The sequence below is a fragment of the Drosophila hydei genome, unplaced genomic scaffold, assembly GCF_003285905.1.
Source record: "Drosophila hydei strain 15085-1641.00,03,60 unplaced genomic scaffold, DhydRS2 tig00008121-arrow-pilon, whole genome shotgun sequence".
NCBI lineage: Eukaryota > Metazoa > Arthropoda > Insecta > Diptera > Drosophilidae > Drosophila > Drosophila hydei.
Window position 1 is genome coordinate 1,452,911 of NW_022045832.1, and position 24,153 is coordinate 1,477,063.

Here is a 24,153-nt window from a genome sequence, read left to right on the forward strand (position 1 = left end):
AATATTCTAGGTTTAAATTTCTCAAGACACGCGTCCCACAAAATATAAAAATATTTAAAACAAATTCTAACGGTCTGCAAACAGGTATGCACAGTAACGCGCGTTTCGTTCGGCGGTGAATACACGCCAAAATTGACAAGCTGATTACAATTTATTTATTCTGTGGCGCAAAATGATCTGTTGTGTTTTAGTTGTAATTATTGTGGGATCGTAAACTATTAAGGAATGGAAATTTGCATAAAGTGGACCATGTGCCGTACGTGCACTGCCGATAGCAGTTCCCAACTGCAACCACTCTTCAATGATAGCAATTTAGCGAAGCAACTGGAGGAATACGCTGGAATTGTGGTATTAGCAATGCAATTTAAAATTGCCTTCAGTTTGATAATATATTTTCATTGTTATATGCAGGCGAAACCGGACGACGGTTTACCAGACCAAATATGTATGGATTGTACTGAAGCTCTGCAATCGGTTCATACATTTCTAACAGGCTGCAGACGGTCTGACGCGCATCTAAGAAGTGTTGTACGTCGCACCATGTCTTCGGGTAGATGCTTTCCAAGTAACTTAATGGATCGGAGTGAAGATAGCTGCAGTCTGGCGAAAGTTGAAGAACAAGCTACACGTACGCGCAAGCAAAACATTTCTGAGCGAAATCTACAGCAGACAAAAAGGCTTAAATCTGAAACTGTGAAAAATCTATTGACCGAACAAGAAACCTCCAGTTCACATTACATAGGAACACACGAACTAAGTGACGTTGAGTCAACTAGCACTATGGGAAATGGAAATAAAATGCTTAAACAGTTAAAATGTGAAAGCCCAACTGAAGTTAACAAATCGTTAGCTGCCTCTGGGAAAAATGATGGGGATTATTTACTTGTCGTAAGTAAATGTGTTCTTAATTTAACTGATGCAGAGGCAGAGACAGATACCGAAGGCAATGAATATATCATAACTGATGTGGGTGATAATGATAATAATGATGAATACGATAACGATTATTCAGAGCAAGTTAACTATGCTGTTGTTGGAGCGGCAGCTAAGGAGTCGACCTCACAATTTTCAAATCAAACTGAAGACGTTCAGCCAAAGTCTGAGGAAAAACCTACGCTAAAGTTGAAACAATTACAAATGGAAGAGCCACATTCAGCTGCAGCTTCTCTTACTGTTGTCGACTTAGGTGCGGCATGTGAGCCATCTAATTTCCCCAGGCACTGCTGTGCCATGTGCGGAAATTCGTTTCCAAATCAAACGCAGCTTAAGTCGCATCTGCGCACTCACCGCAATGAAAAGAATTACGAGTGCGAGTAAGTGCAGCCAAGCACAATGCTAACATCAAATAATACGTATTTGCTTCTAGGCTGTGCTCCAAGCGCTTTAACGCCGCCTGCAATCTAACAACCCATATGCGCACCCACACGGGCGAAAAGCCCTATGAATGCACCCACTGCAGTAGACGTTTCGCGGATCGCAGCACTCATCGAAAGCACGAAAGGTGTGCAATATGGAGTTTAATATCTCATTTAAAATTGTTGAATATCTATTGTAATATTACTTACAGAATGCATACAAATGAACGACCTTATGCCTGTGACATATGTGCCAAAACCTTCTCGTTATCGACCACATTAAAAGCGCACTTCCTCTCTCATTCGAAGGAAAAGCCACATAAATGCCTGACCTGCAACAAGGGATTTCGTCTGCCACATCAGCTAAAGGCACATGAACGGACGCATATTCATCGCTATGAAGTAGGCATAACGTTGTACAATCAGGATGATGGCGACTATTCCAGCAGCTAATTGTTGTTTGAATTCCAATTTTCATTGATTAATACATAAATTGCTCCTATGGTAGCTTTTCTGTTAGCTTTTGACAAATCATTGAATTGAATATTCTATAAAAAAAATCAACATATATCAAAAGAATTTCAAGCAAATGGGATAAATATAAGATATTTATATTAAGTATATATACCATATATACTGGTTTGTCTACAAATTAGGGACAGTACGAAATGTTCAGTATAGATAAAATGATTTGTTAATATTATATTTATAATAACTGAAGTCTAGCTTAAATTACTCAGTGTGAAGTATATAGGAGTTACTGGAGCTGGTAAAAGATTGATTCTCTTTGCTTCTGTGTGTCAGCGTTTGCAAATGTGCCTTCAGCTGGTGCAGTAGGGTAAACGACTTGGAGCAAACGCTGCAGCTGAAAAGATATTCCAAATTTTATATTTACGTATTGACAAAAGTTTAGGCTATGCTTACTTGAAGTTCTTCTCGCCAGAGTGAACCAAACTGTGATTTTTCAATATAGCCGTGTGCGTAAAGGTTTTGCCGCATTCCTTGCACTCATACGGCCTCGTATTAGTGTGCACTCGTTCGTGTCGAACCTTTTCGCTACGGTCATAAAAGTGACGATCACAGTACGAACACTTGTAGGGTCGTTCTCCAGTATGACGTCGAATATGCGCGCGCAGTTCGCCCATTTGGCGAAAAGACTTGCAACAGATTCTGAAACACGTTAAATTTATATATAAGAGAAATATCTCATGTACTGTTATAGGACCAAAAGTAGCTTACTCGCATTGATGCGGCTTGTAGTCGGTGTGTGCCATCATGTGGGCTGTAAATGCAGCCTTCTTCGGATACACATTGCCACAGAGATTACATATGTATTTTGTGGGCACATCCTCGCTTGGGTGCTCGTTTCTAGAGTGTGCATCGCTTTTGTTCTTTCGTTTCGATTTAAGCTCACTGTCTGATTTGCGTGGGCGGCCTGGTTTGCGTTTGACCGTTGCGTTGTTTGGTTGTGGTTCAGGCGAGGGCGTTGGTGATAGAAAATCATCGTTGTCCTCGCAATAATCTACCTCACAATCCTCCACTTTAAGCGGTAAGTCAACTTCAGCTGCTTGACCTTCATCTGCATAAATCAGACTTGGTTCGACTTCGATTGGTACGTCCTCATTTGCTTCGTATGTCTCCAGTTCAGTTAGTATTTCTTGCATATTATTTTTGGAGCAATCGTCCTGCTCAACGGAGGGCATTGCGTCAGCTACGTAGTTTTCCTCGTCATAGTCCACAACATAATCACTCTCTATCTCTGGAGAGTCGCCAGATTGGAGCGCTTCACTCGTTTGGCAGCGATCCAGTGTTGCCAACTGCAACGTCTCATATAGATATTCCATATATTCTGTGTCGCTGGCATCGATTAGATCGTTGGGTTTCTCATCATGGATATACGTACTCTCCAAGTACACCTGCGAATTCAGACACATCTGCCGAAAGCTGAACCACATGCTTATAAAATCACAACATCTCTCGCAGACTTTGGATGGTAAGTGCGACGCCTGACGAATCTGTAAATTGGCTCATAGAACATATTTGTGTATGATAATTTTTTGTGTCTTTGGCTTTACCCTAATTCCACAACAGTACTCAATTTTGCTACTCAAAGGTTGCTTGTCATTATTGGTGTCCTCCGGTTCTTCATCTCCTGCATCAGCATTGGGTTTATCGACTTCCTTATTGTTTGTAAAAAGTGCTTGCATGGCGCTGGTGTCGAATTCGCTTAGACAAACACGACATTTACTTGCATCAAAGGGCATCTTGTTTATAATGTCCATCGGATGACGTTGCACAGATGTAAATGATTGTTTAAGTTACTCTTAACTGAGTTTACAACAATTTTTATTTTGTTTACTGTTCACGATAGATGGTCGATAGATTGTTCAGGCAAGAAATGGCGTTTAGTTTCAAGCAAGTTGGCATCTCCGAATGCCATCTCTTACAATTAGTATGCAGCTCAAAAATTATATTTGCAAAATAATCTAGAGGTTTAAATTATAACATTAACGGTGGCACAAAAAAACGATTATAAATGCGACACAGTTCTTATTTTATTGTTTAATTATTTTTATTTATTGTTAAATTGAATAAGAGAATTGTTTCTATACCCTGACCCACAGAAAACAGTTTCTGAGACATGCAGATGTATCTGATTGTCGATATCGACAGAGATATAAAAAATGCCTAGTGATACGATTGAGTTCTGCGCAGTTTTAAAGGTATCTCGTAGTCGGGCACTCCCGACTAGAGCACTTTTGCTTTGTTTTTTTTTTTTATTGTTATTAATATCAGTACGTATATGTAGATATAATTAAAACTAAACCAATTTTGAGTTGATAAAACAATGCGTTTAAACTTTTGGCTTCTCTACCCGTCCTTTCTTTACACTATTTGTCTTAGGTGATTTCTGTGTTTTTTTTGACGCGGTCTTTGCCTTCAGCTTCTTCTTCTTGTCGAAGCTGCTAAAGTCAACTGTGTCGGAATCATCTTCTCCCGCATACTTCTCCAGCAATCGATCCATAAGGGAATTGTAGTTCGATTCGCGGCTATTTTTGCGCGCCAATATAAGTTGTTCCAGATTCCCACTGTCGGAGATCTCTTGTTCTGCTTCAGCGTCTTTTTCACGCCGGCGCTTAATGCGTTCCTTGATAATAGTCGCCTCTTTCGATTCGCGAGCATATTTTTTGTGTCGTTTATTACGCTTGGCGGCCGGCTCTTCCGTGAATATCTTGTACTCGGGGACATCATTGGCTGCTATCATGCTGGCCACAATCTCTTTGAAGCGGGGCTCGTCTTCAACTTTCATGAATGGCACATGATTCATGATGTAGTTGATGCAGCCCTTGCCCCCCAAATATGCTTTTTTGATATCTGTGCGCTCCAGGTCAGAGCCGACATATTCTTTTTCATAGTTGCTGATGTCCTCTTCGGACAGCGGCTTGAATATCTTGCTCCACAAGTCTAGCCAGTTTGTCAGCTTGCCCTCGTCATCGTCATCGATGATGCCCTGTTCGTCATAGATTGCACGCTTCTGTGTGTCGGTTAACACCTGGTATATTTTAGAGAGCACTTTGAACTTCTCGGTCGATTCGTCCTTTTGCGCGTCGGGAACTCGGTCGGGATGCACCAGTAGCGACAGCTTGTGGTAGGCTTTTTTGATATCTTTTTCTTTGGCATCCTTTGCAATACCCATCAGTTTGTACACATCACGGGTCGCAAAGTACTTTTCACATAATTCAAGCGTCGACATTGCTTATTTTAATATTACTGCGCTTTGTTACTTCTGTCAGACGAAAGTGCTCTAAAATGTCGATGAGATGCCAGTGCTAAAAAGGCGCCAGAACGATTAAGACTGAACTGCCACCCTGGTCTAAATAGAAAATACCAAACTGTGTTAGAAATTAAGTAGGTGTTTTTTAGTGCCTTATCGTTTGTTAAGTTGGCTGCGATTTGGCTGACTTCCTTTTCCGTGTTAGCTGTGAAAGAAAAAACATGCCGGTGGGTGCGAATTTGTACAAAAATAAGCTTTTAAACAAAGAAAATTTGCAAATGCATACAGAAAACCCACGTAATAGCGCTCGCGTTGTATCGCAGTATATAAAAATTATGCATTTACTGTGACAATACATGAATTGTGCAAATAAAACAGTGCGTGCCTCAACACCTTGCAATCTGTGCGTTCGTTGGCAACGCATGCTAAACGCGCGCATCACCGTCTACCTTAGTTGATTGCAGACAGTTGTGAAATACGATATTAAATTATATTGTGAAACCGATAATGTTATTGCTGTTATTTTAATGTGACGCATTCCTAATAGTGAACTTGTTTTGTTTGGTTTCCCGTTTCAGCTAGCAAAAGATTTACTGCACCCTCTGCCCGCTGAGGAGAAACGCAAGCACAAGCTAAAGCGCTTGGTGCAGCACCCCAACTCCTACTTCATGGATGTCAAGTGCCCCGGTTGCTACAGAATCACAACTGTGTTCAGTCACGCCCAGGGCGTTGTGGTCTGTGCTGGTTGCGCCACCATTCTGTGCCAGCCAACTGGAGGACGTGCCAAGCTCACAGAAGGTAAAAGAATAATCTTAAATAATTGTTAACCTATCACACTAATATGTTAAATTCAATTTTAGGCTGCTCGTTCCGTAGGAAGCCACAATAAAAATGGGGACGCTTCTTGATGAACCACAAATTATTAATTTTTTAATAAACACTCTAAAAACGTAAAGAAACTACAAATCCCTTGAGCCGTTTTCATTCATATACTGACAAATGTTGTCAATCTTATAGGCATCGTTTATTACGCTTTGCAAATGGAGTGGATACAAGTGAAACAAGCAACATTTCGGCAGCGGCTGCAGCAATAACAATTTTGATAAGTAGTTTTCCGAAGTGCATGTACAAGCGACAAACAACAAATAACAGCGAGGCACACAATGTCAACATAGGATTGAAGAAAAACTGGCTGTAAAATAGAAAAACGCTTTTTATATGATTTTGGAATTTCTTAATGTACTCGCGAGCCTTCAGTTCATTAAAAAATTAACGATGTTGTGGTTAACAATGTAAAACGGCGTGTTGCATTGTTTTTTTTTCAGTGTATTCTGAATGTAACTAATAAATGTTATCGCTTTTAATTTGTGGCTGGTCCATTATATTATCAAATGTTAGTACGAGATGATATGAATTTTTTCCTACAACCAAATAGAGAAGTAGTTAACATGTTTATCAATTCAATGCTCATGTTATGCTTTCGCGGTACACATTTAAATATTTACGAAATTTTCGATAACTATGCAGTAGCGATAACCAATGCACTCGGCTCAGCATTTCGATATGTGAATAATCAAACATTTTAACATGGTATGTAAACTTGACAGAACATCGATTGAGTTAACATACTATCTACTAATGGTCCACGATGTTTAATGTGAAAAGGATGCTACATTATTGGATTATATTTTGGCTTGCATAAATCATTTTTAGCAATACTGAATTATTTAAAGTTTTTGTTTAATTTTTATTCATTATGTTAAGAAAAATCATCGGCTTAAAATTATGCGAAGTAGGAGACCAGAAGAAGCCGTCCCCTTTGAGAGTGACAGCTTGGCGTGAGAATACCAGTGTGGCTATTTCGCTCACGTTCCCATCACTACAATGTTATTCGATCACTCTTATAAGAAAAAGTTAACAGAGTTTTTTTCAGTAATATTTTTCTTGTTCGTGCGTGACGTCGCGCGACTGTGCCGCTTGTGATTGTTTGTGTGTTTTAAAAATTATATTAAAGAATAAAACGCAAGAAACTTAGCTGGCGCAGAGTGCTAACGACTGAAAATTGGCGCGACTTAATTTAAATGCAGTAGATTTTTTACCGCGCCGTGCAACAGAACCGACACAACAAAAGAGAAATAGCACAAAGAAATTGGTCTTCCTGCTTTTGGCCGCTGTCGCCGCTGCCATCGAAGAAGAAGAGTGCGCAAAAAAAGAAGAAAAATGCACCGAAACACGGAAGCAGAGCAATAAAAACGCAGAACTGACGATAATTGTGCAATTATTGAAAGAATTGTATATTTATTTTCGGTTGAAAGTTCTTTGTGTGAGGAATACATACATACATACAAATAAATTACTAGCAGTTCACATCAGCAATAACAACAACATCCACAGCAGGCAGTGAAAAATCTCAATCTCGCAACCAAACGACGAAAGCAGCGGCAGAAAATTTATTAAAATCAAATAATTTTTTGGCTGTTTGCTAAACATATAAATTAAAAAGAAATCAAAATTTTTGAGTGAGGCTTAAAAGTTGTTATTTATGTAATATTGAGTCGACAGCAAACACAAATTCGAAAATGGATGACAAATTCATCATATTCAATGCTGCACGCGATAACAACCTGCCCCTATTGAAGGTAAGTACCTGCTCTGCAAATGCCAATGGCTGCCTTTACCACTGTCTGGGATGCGTGGGTGACGGCCTAACTGCAACTTGCAAGTAAAAATCATAGCAGAACTCAGCTGCTGCTGCAGTGCTGCCAGCCTTGTGACTAATCAATAAAATTCTACACACACACTCGCAAACATATGCACACATACGCGCGCTGCTATCAAGCTGAGAGAGCGAGAGACAGAGCTGGGAGAAACATAGAGAGAGAGTGTGGTTTGCTCGGCAACACAGCCAAAACACAATCAAATACAAATGTATATACATACGCATGACATACATAAATACACGCAGCTATGTTTGCGTATGTGTGAGCTTGTAGCTGTATACACCGCAAGCTCCCTGCGACTGTGGCACGCTTTATGCATAATAAAGTTCTTAAGCTTTGACTACATTGGCTTGACATTGGCGCACTGCAATTGCGCTGTTGCATTTGGCTTCGTTTGCCCTGCAACTATTTATGTACATGTGTGTGTGCATGTGAATTTGCTTGTTTTAAGGCAATTGTATTTATATATCTTTTAATTTGTAAATATACATGTTACAAGTATTTTGTGTATTTTTGACAAGTAAATATATGGATCGTTGGAACATTAGAATTATGTTAGATGTATGTTAAACTAAAATGTTATCGATTGCTATGTATTGTATTCTTAATTAAAATATTTTGTAGGTTCGTTTTTTTTGTCTGAAGACAATTATACTGGAAAAACTTGAGACTAAATCAAATTAAATGAAAAAAAAAAAAATAAAGAAAAATTAAACAAATTGTCATAGTGTCTAAACACATTAGAAAAACTAATTTTACAGTTTTCAGTTACATTTCGCATTGATTCATTTCCTCTGCTACGTTATCTTATCAGCGGCAGACACAAGCAAGACACAAAGACAACAAAATTCCCGTCGATTTTTGTTTTATGGCTAACCGAGTATTTTTAGCTAACTTATTAAATATATTAATATTTTTTTTTTATGTATCATAATGTCGATTCGCATTTGGGCCACGTTTCTGAGCGTTTTTCGGCTGTGCTTGTGTTAACATGTTAATGCAAACACATAAAATTAACGGCTGAGATCACGTTGCGTTTGGTTTTGTTAAACGCTTCCGCGATTGTCAAAAGCGTCAACTTGTTTAGGCCGATATTGTGCCTTAGTCCGCTCGCACATACACATTCCCACCGGCAGCAACGCCCACCAAGGGGCGTTACATACCTATATATATATGTATATATAGCTCGCATATGCATGTGTTTGCTGTCAGTTATCCTTGAGTGCGTTCAATCACCAGCACAGAATCTCAGAAAGGCTCGACTCGCACCGGTTTTGTTCATTTTTAGACTTCCTGACTGGGCTCGGCTCTCAGCTCTCGGTTCTGGCGCTGTTTCTGGTTCCGAAAATGTGTCATTTGTGCCGACAACCGATTGATGGCGTAGCTGCTGTTGTTTGCGCTCTGGCAGGAAGCAACTTGGTTGTGTGTGTGAAGATATCCCAAAATAGCCTGCTGCCTGGGCTAAATATGCTTTTTTATGTACACACATAAATGTATTTAAATATACGAACACACACACACATATATATATATATATATATATATTAAAAGGTGCCTTTTGCAGTCAAAAGAAACTAGTGCACCATATTGAGCGAACTAGCTCCGATCTCGTTCTCGATCTCATTCGTCAAGCGTGCAACATGTTCTAGCAAATGAAACTGGTTTTTCTTGCTCGGCCAACTCTTTATTTCTTTTATAGTTGGCTGGTAATGTTGGTGTTGTTGTCGTTGTTCTTGCTGTATGTCGTTTGACGTTGCTTTTGTTTATTCCAAAAATAAGATCCAAAACACATAATATCATACGCATGTGGTAAATGTATACATAAATACATTTATATGCATGTACGTATGTATTTGCTTAGCCGAAGTCCAAGTGCCACTTTACGTTCAGAGTCACAACAATACGTATTTTGTGAAGTACGCTACGTGATCGGAGATGGATGACTTGATGGATGTGTGTTGGTCGGGCAAAAGAATATGTTGACGTACTTAAAATACGATAGCAAATTGTAAAATTTTGCAGTGCGACATTGGTTAGCAGAGCGACAAGGAAACAGATGACTGTACATATAACTTATATATATATATACATAATTGATATATAATGTCATATCACTTGGGGCTGAATTTTATTCGAACTTGTTAACATAAAATAACATTATATTATCAAATATTACTGAAATACTTAAGATACTGTTGAAAATAAAAATGAAAAGTGATGAAACAGGATTTCGGCTTACTCGAAACAGGAAATTGCCGAAAAGAACCAGTTCAAAACCACATAGCTAATTTCTTTAAAAATTTAAATTCAAAAGGAACCAGCAAATTTAAGCAAAAATTAGTTTTAATTGGAAATAAATTGGAAAGAAAAGGAAAACATTTTGGAAGTGTTATTTATTGACAATATGATGACTTGTGACAACGGCAAATCAGCTAGAAATGACTAGAAAACAGAATTAACAGAATTTAAGATTGGTGAAGCAGGAAGCAAACTTGAAAATTAAAGTGAAATTCAATTTAGATTATAAAACCAGAATAAAATCACGGATTGCAAAAGTTGAACGACCCGTCCAAGGATGAAGCACAATCTAATATATAAAAATCAATATTTCTACTCGTGATTTAAGTTAAATAAATCAAGCTATTGAGATAGGTATGTATGTATGTATAGAAGGAAACAGGATTTTTAATGAACTCTCAAGCACTTGTTTGGGCCAGTAGAAGGGTTCGACTCTCAAATACTAGTCAAGGTCAGCTAATGAGCTAAACGAATTGTGTTTAATAATCAATAATTCGTTAGTCCGTTAGCTGACACTGTGAAGGACATTAAATTAGGACTGTTTATTTGTAAGATAAAAAAACCTTAAGAAAAACTCAATCTGCATGGTTAATACGTGCTTCAGTCGAGCTAAAATTAAAACAGCAAAAGAAAAAATGTTTATTTGTAAAACATTTGCAAATTAGATTTGTTTTGGTGCCAAGCTGCATGTACAGCTAAATACATGCATATACATATCTGTGTGTGTGAGTGTGTTTGTGTGTGTGTGTGTCTACATTTGTTCGTATTATGCTTTGCTGTTGTCTGTTAACAGCTGTTTTTGAGGTTGAGGCTGATTCTTTGCTTGAGTTTTATTTTGTGTTGAGCATTTGCTGCGCGAATTAAATTTGTTGTCTGTTGAGTTGTTGCTAGGGTAACCTCAAAACGCAAATTTGAGTGCGAGTGCCAGGCTTATGGCCAGAGAGATATAGAGGCAGGGCGAGGTACAGTGAGAGTGAGAGGGCGAGGTATACATAGAAGCCGAGACAGCTGCAGCAGAGTTTTTTTTTTTGAGTATTTGCAGCATCGTCCATTGGAATTGCTGATATTTTGTTTCTTCAATTAACTGCTTCTTGATTATTCGTGATTGTGTGTGAATCACACTCTGTGTCTGTGTGTGTGCCTCGATGTGTAAATGGAAGGTCGGAGCCGATCTCTTGCTCTATGCCTGGTTTGCTTTGACTTCAATTCTGCTGCCATCTTAACATAGCAGCGCTTAGAGCACTCGACTCGCATGTGTACAAAGCATTTACCCCCATTGAACGCACAACGAGCAAGAAGTGTTGCCAACAACAACAGCAACAGCAACAGCAATTAACAGCATCAGCAACATCAGCAGCTGTAGCAATAATAACAAGAAAAACCAACAATGCAACTCTTGTGGGTCCAGTGAGCCAAAGCTAGGTGCGTGCGATAGCGTTCATTGGCTTCATCTTCAATAATATAAGCATACACTTGCCAAAGCCGAGAGTATGCCTACGTTTCTCAAACTCTTTGTACTGTCTATAGAAGTAGTTGAAATAAATATGTACTGTCTATAGAAGTAGTTGAAATCATATTTAAAATCAAATGATTTTAGAAAAATGTTAAAAAAAATAAAGGAAAAAACAATATTTCCCTAAAAAAATCTGTGGATTTCGTCCAAAAATAAATCCACAAATTTTGTGATTGCAATAAGTAATAATATTTGTGTCTTTAAGAATAAGTTTCTAACTTTAAATTTATATACTTATATAATTTATAATTTATTAAATAATTAATTAAATAACTAATTTATAAATGTCAATCATTAAAACATAACAATTATGTTTGCTGTTTTTTTATACTATTATTTATTTTTATCGACTTCATTTAACCACCACTACTATTTCTATGAACTCCGATTGTCAATGCATCTGTCTAAAATGACTTCTGACTGAAAGTTATGGGATTTTTTCTATATTTTTATAAACACATCAGTGTAAATATATATACTAACATATATAGTTAGTTAGTTAACAACTTTGTATATTTTTTGCCAGTGACGTTCGTTGAAAAATCACACATAACAAAGCTTAACTTAACTTAACTTTTTAAGTACAATCCTTGTTGATTATGTGTATTTACCCAGCACCATTGTAAATGTTTTCCTCAAGTAAATTTCAGATTGATTTCTTTTTGTTATGAAATCTGCTTACATAACAAACAAAAATGTCTTTCAAAATATGGCTTCGAGCTTATCTGACAATTCTTATCAGTGCAGCCACTTATTAATCTATTAATAAGCGTGCTTGACGAAATCTGTTCTATTTATATATATATATATATATATATATATATATATATATATATATATATATATATATATGTAAATTCCATGTTTTGTGTTCTATGTTATATAACACATAAGTGAAGCTATAAAAACACAAAATGTGTTTACTTAATTTTTTACACTTCTTATGTAAAGACGTAAAATCGATTGTTTCAACTAATTCATTAGCTCAAATAAGTGCTTACGGCGCCAATTGGGCGTTAAATCGATGTTACTAAAGCTGGCATATGTTCCACATTTTTCTCTCAGTGTATGCAGTTACGATGCCGTTCCATCAGTGCCGAAGGCATTGGCACTCACTCGAGCATATTGCGTGCTACTGCGCTACGAGCTACGCCATCTACATAGAGCTCTATCTGTAGCCGCAGCTGTGGCTATAGCTGTAGCTGTAGCTTTAGCTTTAGCTTTATCTGTATCTATATCTATAGCTGTATCTCTTGTCTGTTTTGTTTTGTTTGGATTGTTGCTGTTGTTTGTCGAAGCCGTCATGACTTTGAAGTTCGTCGCACGATTAACTAAAGCAACAATGCTCCTCATAACAATGTGAATGCCTTCTTGCTGATTATACGCCCATCATATATTATCAGCGTCGTCAGAGGCTGAATGCCTATCTAGCTGCTTTTATATATATATATATAGTATATATATATATATATATATATATATATATTGTATATCTGCTCATGTTTATCTGTTCATAAACAAACTTTTGCAGTTTACTTAATGATATTTAGCTAAAGTTGATATGCTTGAACCAATAAACAACTGAGCAAAAACATAAAAATTTAAATTGAAACTAAAACTTAAATTAATATTAATGATATTACCTTAGTACATAATATAGTCATTCCTATTTGCAGAAATTTGTTGTAGTGAAACAGAAGTTTTTTTGGACCTTAACATTTTAAAGAAATTTAGCTTAATTTAATTTTAAAAAAAAATATATATATATATAAATATATATACATATATATAAAAAAAAAATATATATAAATATATATATATAATTGCCAACGTGACTTGACTTTTTATATTCAAGGAAATCATTTTGTTAAAATGTTTAGCTGGACTATAATTTGTTCATATAAATTGAAGTTTTATTCTATATAAGGCTGTGCAGTTCACATAAATAGATGTTTTAGTGTCATGTTAATTTATGATTTTTTTTTTATTTAATTTATATGTTTTTGGTTTTGTTCATTACTGAAATCATTATATGTATATTTATTTATAGCTTTGTTTTTAAACTTGCAGGGCTCTTAGAGTTTCAACTAAATTAGGAGATTTCTTGGTAGTAAAAATAATAATAATAAAACAATATGAATAAAAATTGATTAAAAGAATGGTTCATGAACCAGTCATAATATGTATTAAGAATGTTTTAAGAATCAGCTAATGCAGTTTATTTGTATGTAAAAAACTTCTTCTGCTTTACTTGACTACTTCTTCGGATTAACTGGTTTGGTTATGTTTTTGGTAAATTGATTACATTTTCAAGCCAGTTCTTACAGCCTTATAGCTCACAGCCTTGTACATGATATAAGTTATGTGGTTCTTAATGATTGTCAATAAATACATTTATGGTTCTTTAGTATCTTCAAAGCTTTTGCTTTATGTTTCATTGCATTCTGTCCAAGTGGAAATAATGCTTAGAAATACCAGTTTTTTTTTATTTAAATTTCGATTACAGGCGTTTTTTTCCATGGCGCATAAAAACAAAGCGAGCCAAATTAGCCCTGACCTCGACCCTGCAACGTGTGAACTTCAGCATGCATAAATATCTATAAGCTTAGAGATATACTGATATATACAGATGTATATAAATTTATAATATGCACTACTTGTTGTCAGATACTTTGATTGGTCTTGTCTGTGTGATATCAGATTGAATGAAGCGTCTTCGTCTCCGTCTCCGTCTGCGTCTCCCTTTCCTTCTCTTTCCCTCTCCTTCTTTTGTTGAACCCGTTAAAAAGCACTGTTGACCTCAACTCAAGAGCTATGCTCGCTTTTTAGTAGTGTTTTTTTTTTATTTTTGTATTTACACCCTTGAGCGACTGCGCAGTCGCGCCAGTTTAGCTAACAAATAAGCCAAATAATTGAGCGACGTGGCTGATTTGAATGTGTGTGTGGCTTGTCGGCGAGGGGTAAGCCTCAAGCTGACGGTTGAACGCACCAAAGCAGAGCCAAGAGCCAGTTAAGAGCTGTGCGAGCGGCGTGAGGCGAGACATTAAGCATCTACTACTGCATATCGACATTGAACTCGTTCAATGTCAAAATTATAATAAATTATGCGTGCACGGCAAACAGAAAATGATCACAAAGCAACGGCAGCAACGGCAGCAGCAACAGCAGCAGCGCCAGCAACAATGGAAAGTTGTTTATTGTTTGTTACACGGAAACAAAATGGTTAATCGCCTTTAAACTAGCGCTTTGCTATTAGATTTTCGCGCTCAGCGAGTCGACATTTTCATAACGGCAACTGACAAGGTGAAAAATGAAAAAAAGCACATTGTTCTTCCCCTTCCACTTTCACATGATTTTAGCGCATTGATGGAGAACAAATGTCAAGTGTTGAGCACAATTTTTACCTTGTTTCAATTATATATTTTTATATATATCTTTTTTTATGGCTGTCTGTTTTGTTTTTTTTCGACAACAATTTGCGAAACAGCAGTAAATGCAAATTAAATACAAATTACACTCACACACACACAAATATATGTATATATATATATATTTATATATGCATTAGGGAAGTGAAATTCGAAATCTGTTTGTTTTCGGCAAAATGAGCAAAGCCAAGTGAATTCTGAGAGCAGACGCATTTATTTTGTGCCCCTTTCAGTTTGACTCATCCGATCTGGGAAATTTTGAGCAGCTGACTAAGAACTGACTGACTGACTGACAGAATACAATTCTGTATTGTTAATGCTTAAATAGCTTTTTAGTTTTAAGGAGAAAATAACAATTAAGTTAAGCACTCTATGGCAACGTACCTTAATCATTTTTGCCAGATTCTAAATTGATTTAGATTGCCAACTTGATTTTTATTGCAATTACAATTAACTGAAGAGTAATTAATGTAGCATCCATTTGTATACTTTATTTATTATTTAGTTATTATTTATTTATTTTTATTATTTTTTATTTAGTTTTTAGTAATTTATTTCTAGTTTTTAAATATTTTTTATTATTCAGCATTTTATTTTTATAATTTTTCATTATATATTTATTATTTATTTCTATTCTTTTTAAATAATTTAATCAGGGCAAGAACTCTTAGAAAGACTTAAAAGAATTATTTAATAATTAATATATAAATTTATTTAAATTATGTTAAAATATTTAATATATATATTTTATACATATGCTTATATTTTGTTTATTATTCTAGACTTCGCTGACTTTATGTTGAAAATATTAATAGGAAATTCCATCTGCACAGAACTCAAAAGTCGTCACTTATAATAAATTATCAAAAAATATATTTAATTTAGTCGTTAGGTAGATTAGTAATAGCTACTTATCCATCAAATTAGGTTCCACGAACTCGATTGATATCAATTACCTAGCGACATTTACGCTGATTGACCATATGCCAGGTTTTCCACAATTATCTAAGCTTTTCTCATGCTTCCATTGGCCGCTGAGTCAAAATGTGACTTAATATGCGAGGTCATATAAATTATCGTTACCTGTGCTGCATAACTATACAGTTACACTTTTTTTACTACATCGCTCTGGCCTTCTGCTGCCTCTCCCTTGCGCCTCGTGCCACCCACTTTCCATGCGCCAGCTCGTATGTGTATCGCACAACCCGCCCAGCGCCCATCTATCACCGCCCGCCTCTGTCCAAAATTCGTTTGGCCTATGGGTTAGCTAGACACACATGCACACAGCCGACGTCTGGGGTCAGTTAGACGTATGTCAAACGCTGTTTAGATTAGTTGGAGCGAGACTTGGCGGCGTTCTGATCAGCGTGGGCTGTGACTCATCAGAAACTGGCGTGAACCTAACTTAATCTTAATTGAATATGCAACCGGGAACCGGCTCTCCAGCGTTTCAGCATATATACATACATAGAGACATACGTACATATGCTTGTATGTTATAAATGCGGAAAAGCAAACAGCTGCGTTGGACGCGTCATCAAATTGTTGTTGCTGTTGCTTGTTTGTTTGTTTGTTTGAGCTTTCCGCTGAAAGCGAAAAGTTCAGTAGCCCAATATGCTCAATTCCAAGTCGTTGGGGCATACGACTTGAGGCTTGGGGCTTGGGGCATTGGGGGTTTGGCGATTTCAATGGCAATGCTATAAACATTGAATGATCCATGGCAAAGGCATTGCTCTCGATATATAATTGAAATATTAATGCGTAAATAATTTGCATATATATTTAACTGGCATTTAAGCACAAATATATATATATATATATTTATAGATTAATATTATATTATACATTATTGTTGTCGTCTGGCTGTGTCTGTGAAATTTCACAACAGTTTCTATACACTTTTGCCAAAATGTGCCTGTCACGCGCACGAGCTGCGCGAAAGGCTGGGCCAGCGGTGTCGGCTGCGAGGTGGCAACGATACGAGAAGACATCTGTGGCCATTAAATGACGCAGAAGATTCACAAAGAAAGAAATGTTTGTCTGTCTGCGTCTTTGTCGAAATCAGGAAGCAGTGATATTCTTGTGCTTCGTAGGAGAGCAAAAAAGCAAACGTGGCTGACTCTCTTGAGTTGCAGATAGAAGCAGCGACACAGACAACAGAATTCTAGCTGCCCAATGACAAAAACAACAAACGAAAAGAATAAATAAATAAATAAAATAAAATGCCGCACGGCATTCACAAGGTCTCTTGATTGAGTGCTCCCCCAGCGGCTTTTGTTTTCTGTTGACTTTTTATACCCTGCACACACTCTGCTAATCGGGCTAGAATGCTTTAATGGCAATGGATGTAACATTTAAATTAAAGTATCTGAAACATCATGAGAATGAGCGAATATAGTTAACAATGCATCGATTTCGATTCGATCGATTTCTATATTTAAATTAAGTTTTTTAAGCATAACACGAAAAGCAGAAATAAAATAAAAAATACTAAAGAAAAATTTTAGTTATTTAAATATTCTAAATTTGAAAAAGTAGAGTCTATAAATAGAGAGAATTAACATTGAACAAGAACATTGAACAAGAAGAAGTGCATGCAGGGTATTTTCTAGTCGGTCACAGCCGATTAGACCGCTCCTATGTCTTCTGTATGTTAATATCTTCATGCCCTTGCAGAGAGTATATTAATTATTTCACGAAATTTGTAATTCATGGATTTTGGAATTAAGTTTGATAAATAATCTGGATAAAATATTTAAATATCTATGTTAGTATACCCTGCATCAAGAAAGCCTTATCAATCAATATCAATCTCAAGTATTGCTAAGGTTATCTTTGTTATTTTATCGAAATTTTTGGGCTTAAGCGTCATAAATTGGGATTATCTACGTAACATAAATTATATTTATCAGTGAAAATTTTATTTGTCGTTCGTTTTACTTATCTATTTGCCTGCAAGTGTATTTTATCTACGAATACCAAAGATATCAGCCTTTCTATTTTTTCTGATTTGTTTTTTGGTTTTTTTCTTGTATATTTTTGTTTTTATTTCTGGCTCTAGGCTGTTGTCAGAGACGTCGTTTTTTTTCTTTTTGGGGGTTTTTCGTTTGACAAATGCTCTAATTGAGATTGATAAGTCAAGTCGCCTGGTTCTGTAAATTACACTACAATGCGTAACAACTAGCGACCGTTTCAAGGCCTTGTCTAATTATTCTATTTCCTATCGCATAAGTTGTTTACTCGTGTTTGACTTTTTTCAATTGAGGAAATAAACAAATGTTTGATACGCAAAAATTGAAAAAAGAAATATCGAACACAACTGTGGGAATGTTCGCTTGAGAATAAACTACTCTCAATCTATTAAAAAGGCAGAACAGCAGAACAGAAGTGGGCATGGCTGAGTCCCTAAATTATATATATTCCAGATCTAGTTTCAGACTAAGTTTATCTGGAAAGCTATAGACTTGAAATTTAAGAAATATATATATTTATATATGTAACTACATTTTCTAAATATTTATTAAAATCTATATTTTCAAAATTCTACACAATTAAATTAAAAAACTAGCTGTCTTCAGTTTATATAAATATGTCATATTATTTTTTTATTTATATATTTTATTTGTCATATTTATGAACTGAAATCCAAAAGCATTTTAAGATCTGCTAATGAAATTATTCAACAACTTAAATTATCTTATAGTTGTTAGCTGCAGAATCTGTATCTGTCTGTGTATATCCGTGTATTTATACGTATACAAATGGTCAGGGTATCAGCGAGGCTGGCACACCCGATATTTGATATGCATCTTAAAATCGTGCATCAGATGCTGTTGCACTGAAAGATTGAGTTAAAAAAGGAAAAACTACTAGCAAACTAGATGCCCAGAGAAATCATGTCGGCCCCGCTATGTGCTAACGTGTAAATTTGTATATTATTTCCCTATCAATATTTAATTATCATTGAAATTAAACGCGAACTGCTAAGGCGACAGCTCAACTGGTTCAATCGTTGGCGACAATCGACCGATCAGAACTGTCTGTCGTCGGGCTGTCTCTGCTTAAGCTTTCGATGTTTCAAAATGTTTTGGATTAACTCAAATAGATAATTTATAATATATGAAATAAATAATATACTAATCTATAAAGACTGTTATTTATTTTTTTTCTATATTTATAAAAAATAATACTGAGTTTAACTTGCGATATCTAAGGCTGATTTATAGCCCAGTCCAACGAGTTTTTCTTTTAACATTAATTTATAATTTTTAAATATTTATATATTATTTCCAATATACTTTTATATTTGTATTGGAAATTAGAAACGTAATTCTGTTGACATTTGCTGATTATATCATGAAATAGATCGACAATGATCTTAGGAGTTTAGGCAGAGTCTAGAGCTGCAGTCAACACTCATTATAAGTGACATTACAGTTAATTAAATATATGTGTTTGTCTAATGCCAGCTGCTCCTAGCGATCATTTTGTCACCTGGGCACATTATAATCAGAGTGCGACACGTGCGTCGAGCTACACACGCATCGTCCAGTCCACAGGTGTATCCGCCTCGTGTACTTGCCTGCGCCTCGTTGCCCAGCTAATAACATAATTAACATACAGAAAAAACAAAACACGTTTGACATCAATGAAATTCAATTTCAAATTGGCATGCGCAAAAAAAAAATGCAAATTAATCTGAACTGAACAGGTAACAGGTAACGAATACCGACGATGTCATACCCTCACATCCAAGAAGGAATAGTATAAGGCGCAGCGAGCGGCGACTCAGAGAGTATAAAGTACTTCTATGATAGCTTTAGAAATATATGTATATGTATATATTATAATGCTCTTTGTTTCTGTTATTTTTAAGCTCAAATGTTTAAACAATAAAAACGTGTTTATTTTATATTCCGAATTCAAATTGCATAAATAATATTAAATTTTTTAATTGGTATTAAAATAGTGAATCGATCGTGCCACTATAAACATAGACTCAAATAGTTATTTGTGCTTGAACTTGCTTCGTGAACTCTCATTCGAAATTTCAATTTCATCATAATATAGAATTTGTGAAATTGATTGATTTCGCTTTGAGCTGATTACCTTTGCTATCGCATTTCATTATTTTGTACCTGCATCTCATCTTAGTATATACAACAAGTATTATTTTTATATTTTTCACACAAATTTGCAAATGTTTTCTAAATTTAATTAACACTTTCCGTTATTTGTTTTTGTTTGTTACGACTTTTGCGTTGTTATTGAAATAATATATAGAAGTATTTTATATATATATATATATATATATATATATATATATATATATATATATATATATATATATATATATATATATATATATATATATATTTTTTTTTTTTTTTCTGGTAAAAAATTGTTGTTTTGTAAATGTATTTTGCACGCGTATTATTGCATTAGGAAAAGATTTCTTTGACGAATATATATATTATATATTATATATTATATATTATATATTATATATTATATATTATATATTATATATTATATATTATATATTATATATTATATATTATATATTATATATTATATATTATATATTATATATTATATAAACAAATAAATAAGAAATGATAAAAAATATATATATAGCCTGTGCTGTTGTGGAAAAAACTACTCATGTTTTGTATAATTTTTTATGTATTTATATCTCTCAATATTTGTGTTAATACATGTTGCATAGATCATGTTGCGGCAACAAGTATATTGAGTGAAGTATGTAGGCTTACATGTTGCAGCAGCATTGTGTATAGATCATATTGCTGCAACATTGTTAGCACCCTCATGTTGCGGCAACATTAGAAACGTAGCAACATTTTTGGTCTTACATACAGCAACATATTGAGCAGCCTCATGTTGCGGCAGCATGTGTATACACGTGTATAATATAATAACTGCTTGAATATACATATTGTTTTACATATATATACTATATGCATCATATATATATACTATATGCACCATATTAACTATAAAACCTTTTATCGTTTCAGAATGCGCTGTACAACAAGAGCTCTGCAGATATTGCAACTTTAATTTCAGCTAAAGTGAATGGAGCCACACCGCTGGTCATCTCCTGCCGCAATGGACACTACGACATTGTAGAATATTTATTGACAAAGTGCCGCGCCAATGTGGAACAGGTTGGCTCCGTTAGCTTTGACGGCGAGCCCATTGAGGATGCGCCGCCGCTGTGGTGTGCCGCTGCAGCGGGTCATCTGGGCATTGTCAAGATGCTGGTGCGTAGATTTGCCAATGTGAACAGTACGACGCGAACGAATTCGACGCCGCTGCGTGCCGCCTGCTTCGACGGACATTACGAAATCGTCAAATACTTAGTCCATCACGGAGCAGGTGAGTTGCCGGGTCTTTCCCCGAGCCACGCCGATTGCCGTATTGATGTTTGATCTTTGCTTGTCGCTTGCAGACTTCGAGGTAGCCAACCGGCATGGACACACCTGCCTAATGATCGCCTGCTACAAGGGACACTATCGCATTGCACAGTATCTGCTTTCGCTGAACGCGGACGTGAATCGGTGCAGCATCAAGGGTAACACGGCGTTGCACGATTGCGCGGAGTCGGGCTCATTGCAAATACTGCAGCTGCTGCTGAAACATGGAGCCACCATGGACGTGGACTACTATGGCATGACGCCACTGTTGGCCGCCAGTGTGACTGGACACAGGCCCATTGTGGAACACCTGATAACGCTGCCAAGTGTGAGTCGGGTGGCGAGAATCGATGCATTGGAGTTGCTGGGAGCGACATATGTGGACAAGAAACGTGATATGGCCGTGGCACTAACGCTTTGGCGACGGGCGCTGGAGGAGCGAGCACAGGAGCCGCAGTTACATAAAAAAGTGCAGGAACCGGTGCCGGCATATGAGCTGGTAACCGAAGTAACCACCATCGAGGAACTGGAGGAGTTGGTTCTCGATCCGGATGAGATGCGAATGCAAGCGCTGGTAATCAGACAGCGTATCCTAGGACCGACGCATCCGGACACCAGCTACTACATTCGTTTCAGGTAGGTGGTATTATGCCATGAGCTATCGTTGGCTTATCGATTCCCATTTGCTTGCAGGGGCGCACATTACGCTGACGCTGGCCGCTTTGATCGCTGCATTGAACTCTGGTCATATGCTTTGACTATGCAACAGAAAATCTTGCAGCCGCTGAGCCCCATGACACAATCCTCGTTACTTTCCTTTGCCGAGCTTTTCAGCTTCATGCTGGTTGAGGCGGGGCGTCTGTTGCCCCGTGGACGCATTGTGCCGCCCATTGAGGCTGACGGCATGTTGACCATCTTTCACAAGGCTGTGCTGGAGGTGGAGCGTGGTCAGGCATTTACATTGGAGCAGCATCAACATCAGCAGCTGCTGCCAGCTGCCAGCAAACAGCTAACTCAATCGCCATCCTCATCATCGACATCATCGTCCTCCAGCTCATCATCATCCAGCAGCTCAGCGTCCGCCTCATCGTCGACCACGTTGTTGTCGGCTCATCAGCACGACTGCAATCACGATCCCAATGCACTAAGTCGCACTCTGGTCAGTGCCCTGCACATTGGTTGCCTGCTCAGTTCACTGCTCGAAGCGGACAGTTTCTGTCCGGACATGCGGCATCAAGTGATGAACGCCTTATATCGCCTCAACCGTCTCAATGTTCACGTGCGCTTTGGCCGTACAGCCCTGCACTATGCCTGCTATCGCGAGGGCACTCTCGTGGGTCGATATCCCTCCGGGCAGTTCCCATCCGTGTCGCTGGCAAAAGCTCTGCTCGAAGTAGGCGCCGATCCGAATGCCGTGGACGATTCGGGCAATACGCCGCTACATCTAGCCGCGACACTCCAACCTTATGTCGAGCCCTTGGCGCAGACGTTGCTCGAGGGTGGCGCACACTTGGTAAATATAACTAAAAAGAATAATGTGTTTTGGCCACTAATCCAATGCCGCCTTCTATACGACACAGGACACAAAGAACGACGCTGGAGAGACGTTTGAGACACTGCTGGCGCACACACCTCTGCACAAAATCATCGATCCCATGAAGTATACAACGCTGGCGTGTCTAGCGGCGCGTACAATCAAACAGCATAGCATCAAGTATGAGGGAACTGTGCCCCCCGCGCTGTATCAGTTCATCGAGTTGCACTAGGCAAGCTGCAGTTGCGAGCGCTGAACGAGAGAGCTATTAGGCTGAGGCTCGTTGATTCAATGACACTCGGACACTCACACACGCACAGACACAGAGACTGGACTGGACCAGACCGGACCGACCGACCGCCCGCCCGCCATCGTAGCTATGCCACGTGGATAGACATAATATAGCAACTACCTATTACTACTACTATTACTTTTAAATATTAGAGCTGATGGGAGAGCGTTACTAATAACTAGGAACTGATTTGTGATGTTTGCAAGCGAAGTGCCCAATCCTGGTGCAGGATCCGGATCGACAACGATGAAGATTAACGAACGACGATGATGCTTCTGTCAAAAATCAATACTAACCAAAACAACAACAACATCGATGTCGAAACAAAACAAAAACGACAACTCAAATTCGCTGTTTATTATTTTGCTTGCAAAATGTGTTTTTATTGTGTTCTTGCTAATTTCTTTTGTATGTATGAATTATGAAAATAATAATAATAATAATTATAATAATAATAATAATAATAATAATAATTATAATTATAATAATAATCATAATAATATTAATAATAATAATAATATTATTATTATTATGCATACGCCACGTGGCTCCGTCGGGCAGCTAACACAATTGCACGCCTTCTTTGGGCTGCCGCAAAGTCCTCATAGTTGCCGCGATCACGCCCATGTCGCGTATTATTATGCATAATTAGCGTGTACTATAAAACTGTCCACCCCTCACACTCCCGACTGATCCGTTTGCCAGAGCAATAAAAATGAAACTAAACGAGAACAGAGCTTGCATCAAATACTATAATTCAACGATTTCTTTTATGTTTCCATTGGTTTTTCTCTTTCACTC

The 24,153-nt window shown here is 37.1% G+C and overlaps 5 protein-coding genes across 5 annotated transcripts; 3 read left to right on the forward strand and 2 right to left on the reverse strand.

Annotated features, from left to right (window-relative positions):
• The first annotated feature begins 64 nt into the window (after positions 1–64).
• Positions 65–1,944, forward strand: LOC111604204 (zinc finger protein 41). The gene is made up of 4 exons (XM_023322161.2): positions 65–348; positions 412–1,313; positions 1,367–1,501; positions 1,568–1,944. Exons 1-4 carry the CDS (start codon positions 226–228, stop codon positions 1,806–1,808), a joined length of 1,401 nt encoding a protein of 466 aa, XP_023177929.2. The 5' UTR covers positions 65–225; the 3' UTR covers positions 1,809–1,944.
• A 33-nt stretch (positions 1,945–1,977) lies between these two features.
• Positions 1,978–3,753, reverse strand: LOC111604205 (zinc finger protein 420). The gene is made up of 4 exons (XM_023322162.2): positions 3,431–3,753; positions 2,595–3,370; positions 2,280–2,525; positions 1,978–2,220 (listed from the first exon to the last, which is right to left on the reverse strand). Exons 1-4 carry the CDS (start codon positions 3,635–3,637, stop codon positions 2,088–2,090), a joined length of 1,362 nt encoding a protein of 453 aa, XP_023177930.1. The 5' UTR covers positions 3,638–3,753; the 3' UTR covers positions 1,978–2,087.
• Positions 3,754–4,050: 297 nt separating this feature from the next.
• On the reverse strand, positions 4,051–5,198 carry LOC111604201 (J domain-containing protein CG6693). The gene has a single exon (XM_023322158.2). The coding sequence runs from the start codon at positions 5,107–5,109 to the stop codon at positions 4,210–4,212; it is 900 nt and encodes a 299-aa protein (XP_023177926.2). The 5' UTR covers positions 5,110–5,198; the 3' UTR covers positions 4,051–4,209.
• Positions 5,199–5,267: 69 nt separating this feature from the next.
• Positions 5,268–6,096, forward strand: LOC111604202 (40S ribosomal protein S27). Its single transcript, XM_023322159.1, has 3 exons — positions 5,268–5,357; positions 5,709–5,928; positions 5,991–6,096. The coding sequence occupies exons 1-3, from the start codon at positions 5,352–5,354 to the stop codon at positions 6,017–6,019; spliced, it is 255 nt and encodes an 84-aa protein (XP_023177927.1). The 5' UTR covers positions 5,268–5,351; the 3' UTR covers positions 6,020–6,096.
• Positions 6,097–7,041: 945 nt separating this feature from the next.
• LOC111604239 (protein fem-1 homolog CG6966) lies at positions 7,042–23,599 on the forward strand. Its single transcript, XM_023322222.2, has 5 exons — positions 7,042–7,769; positions 21,128–21,488; positions 21,562–22,162; positions 22,220–23,039; positions 23,107–23,599. The coding sequence occupies exons 1-5, from the start codon at positions 7,710–7,712 to the stop codon at positions 23,290–23,292; spliced, it is 2,028 nt and encodes a 675-aa protein (XP_023177990.1). The 5' UTR covers positions 7,042–7,709; the 3' UTR covers positions 23,293–23,599.
• The last annotated feature ends 554 nt before the right edge of the window (positions 23,600–24,153 follow it).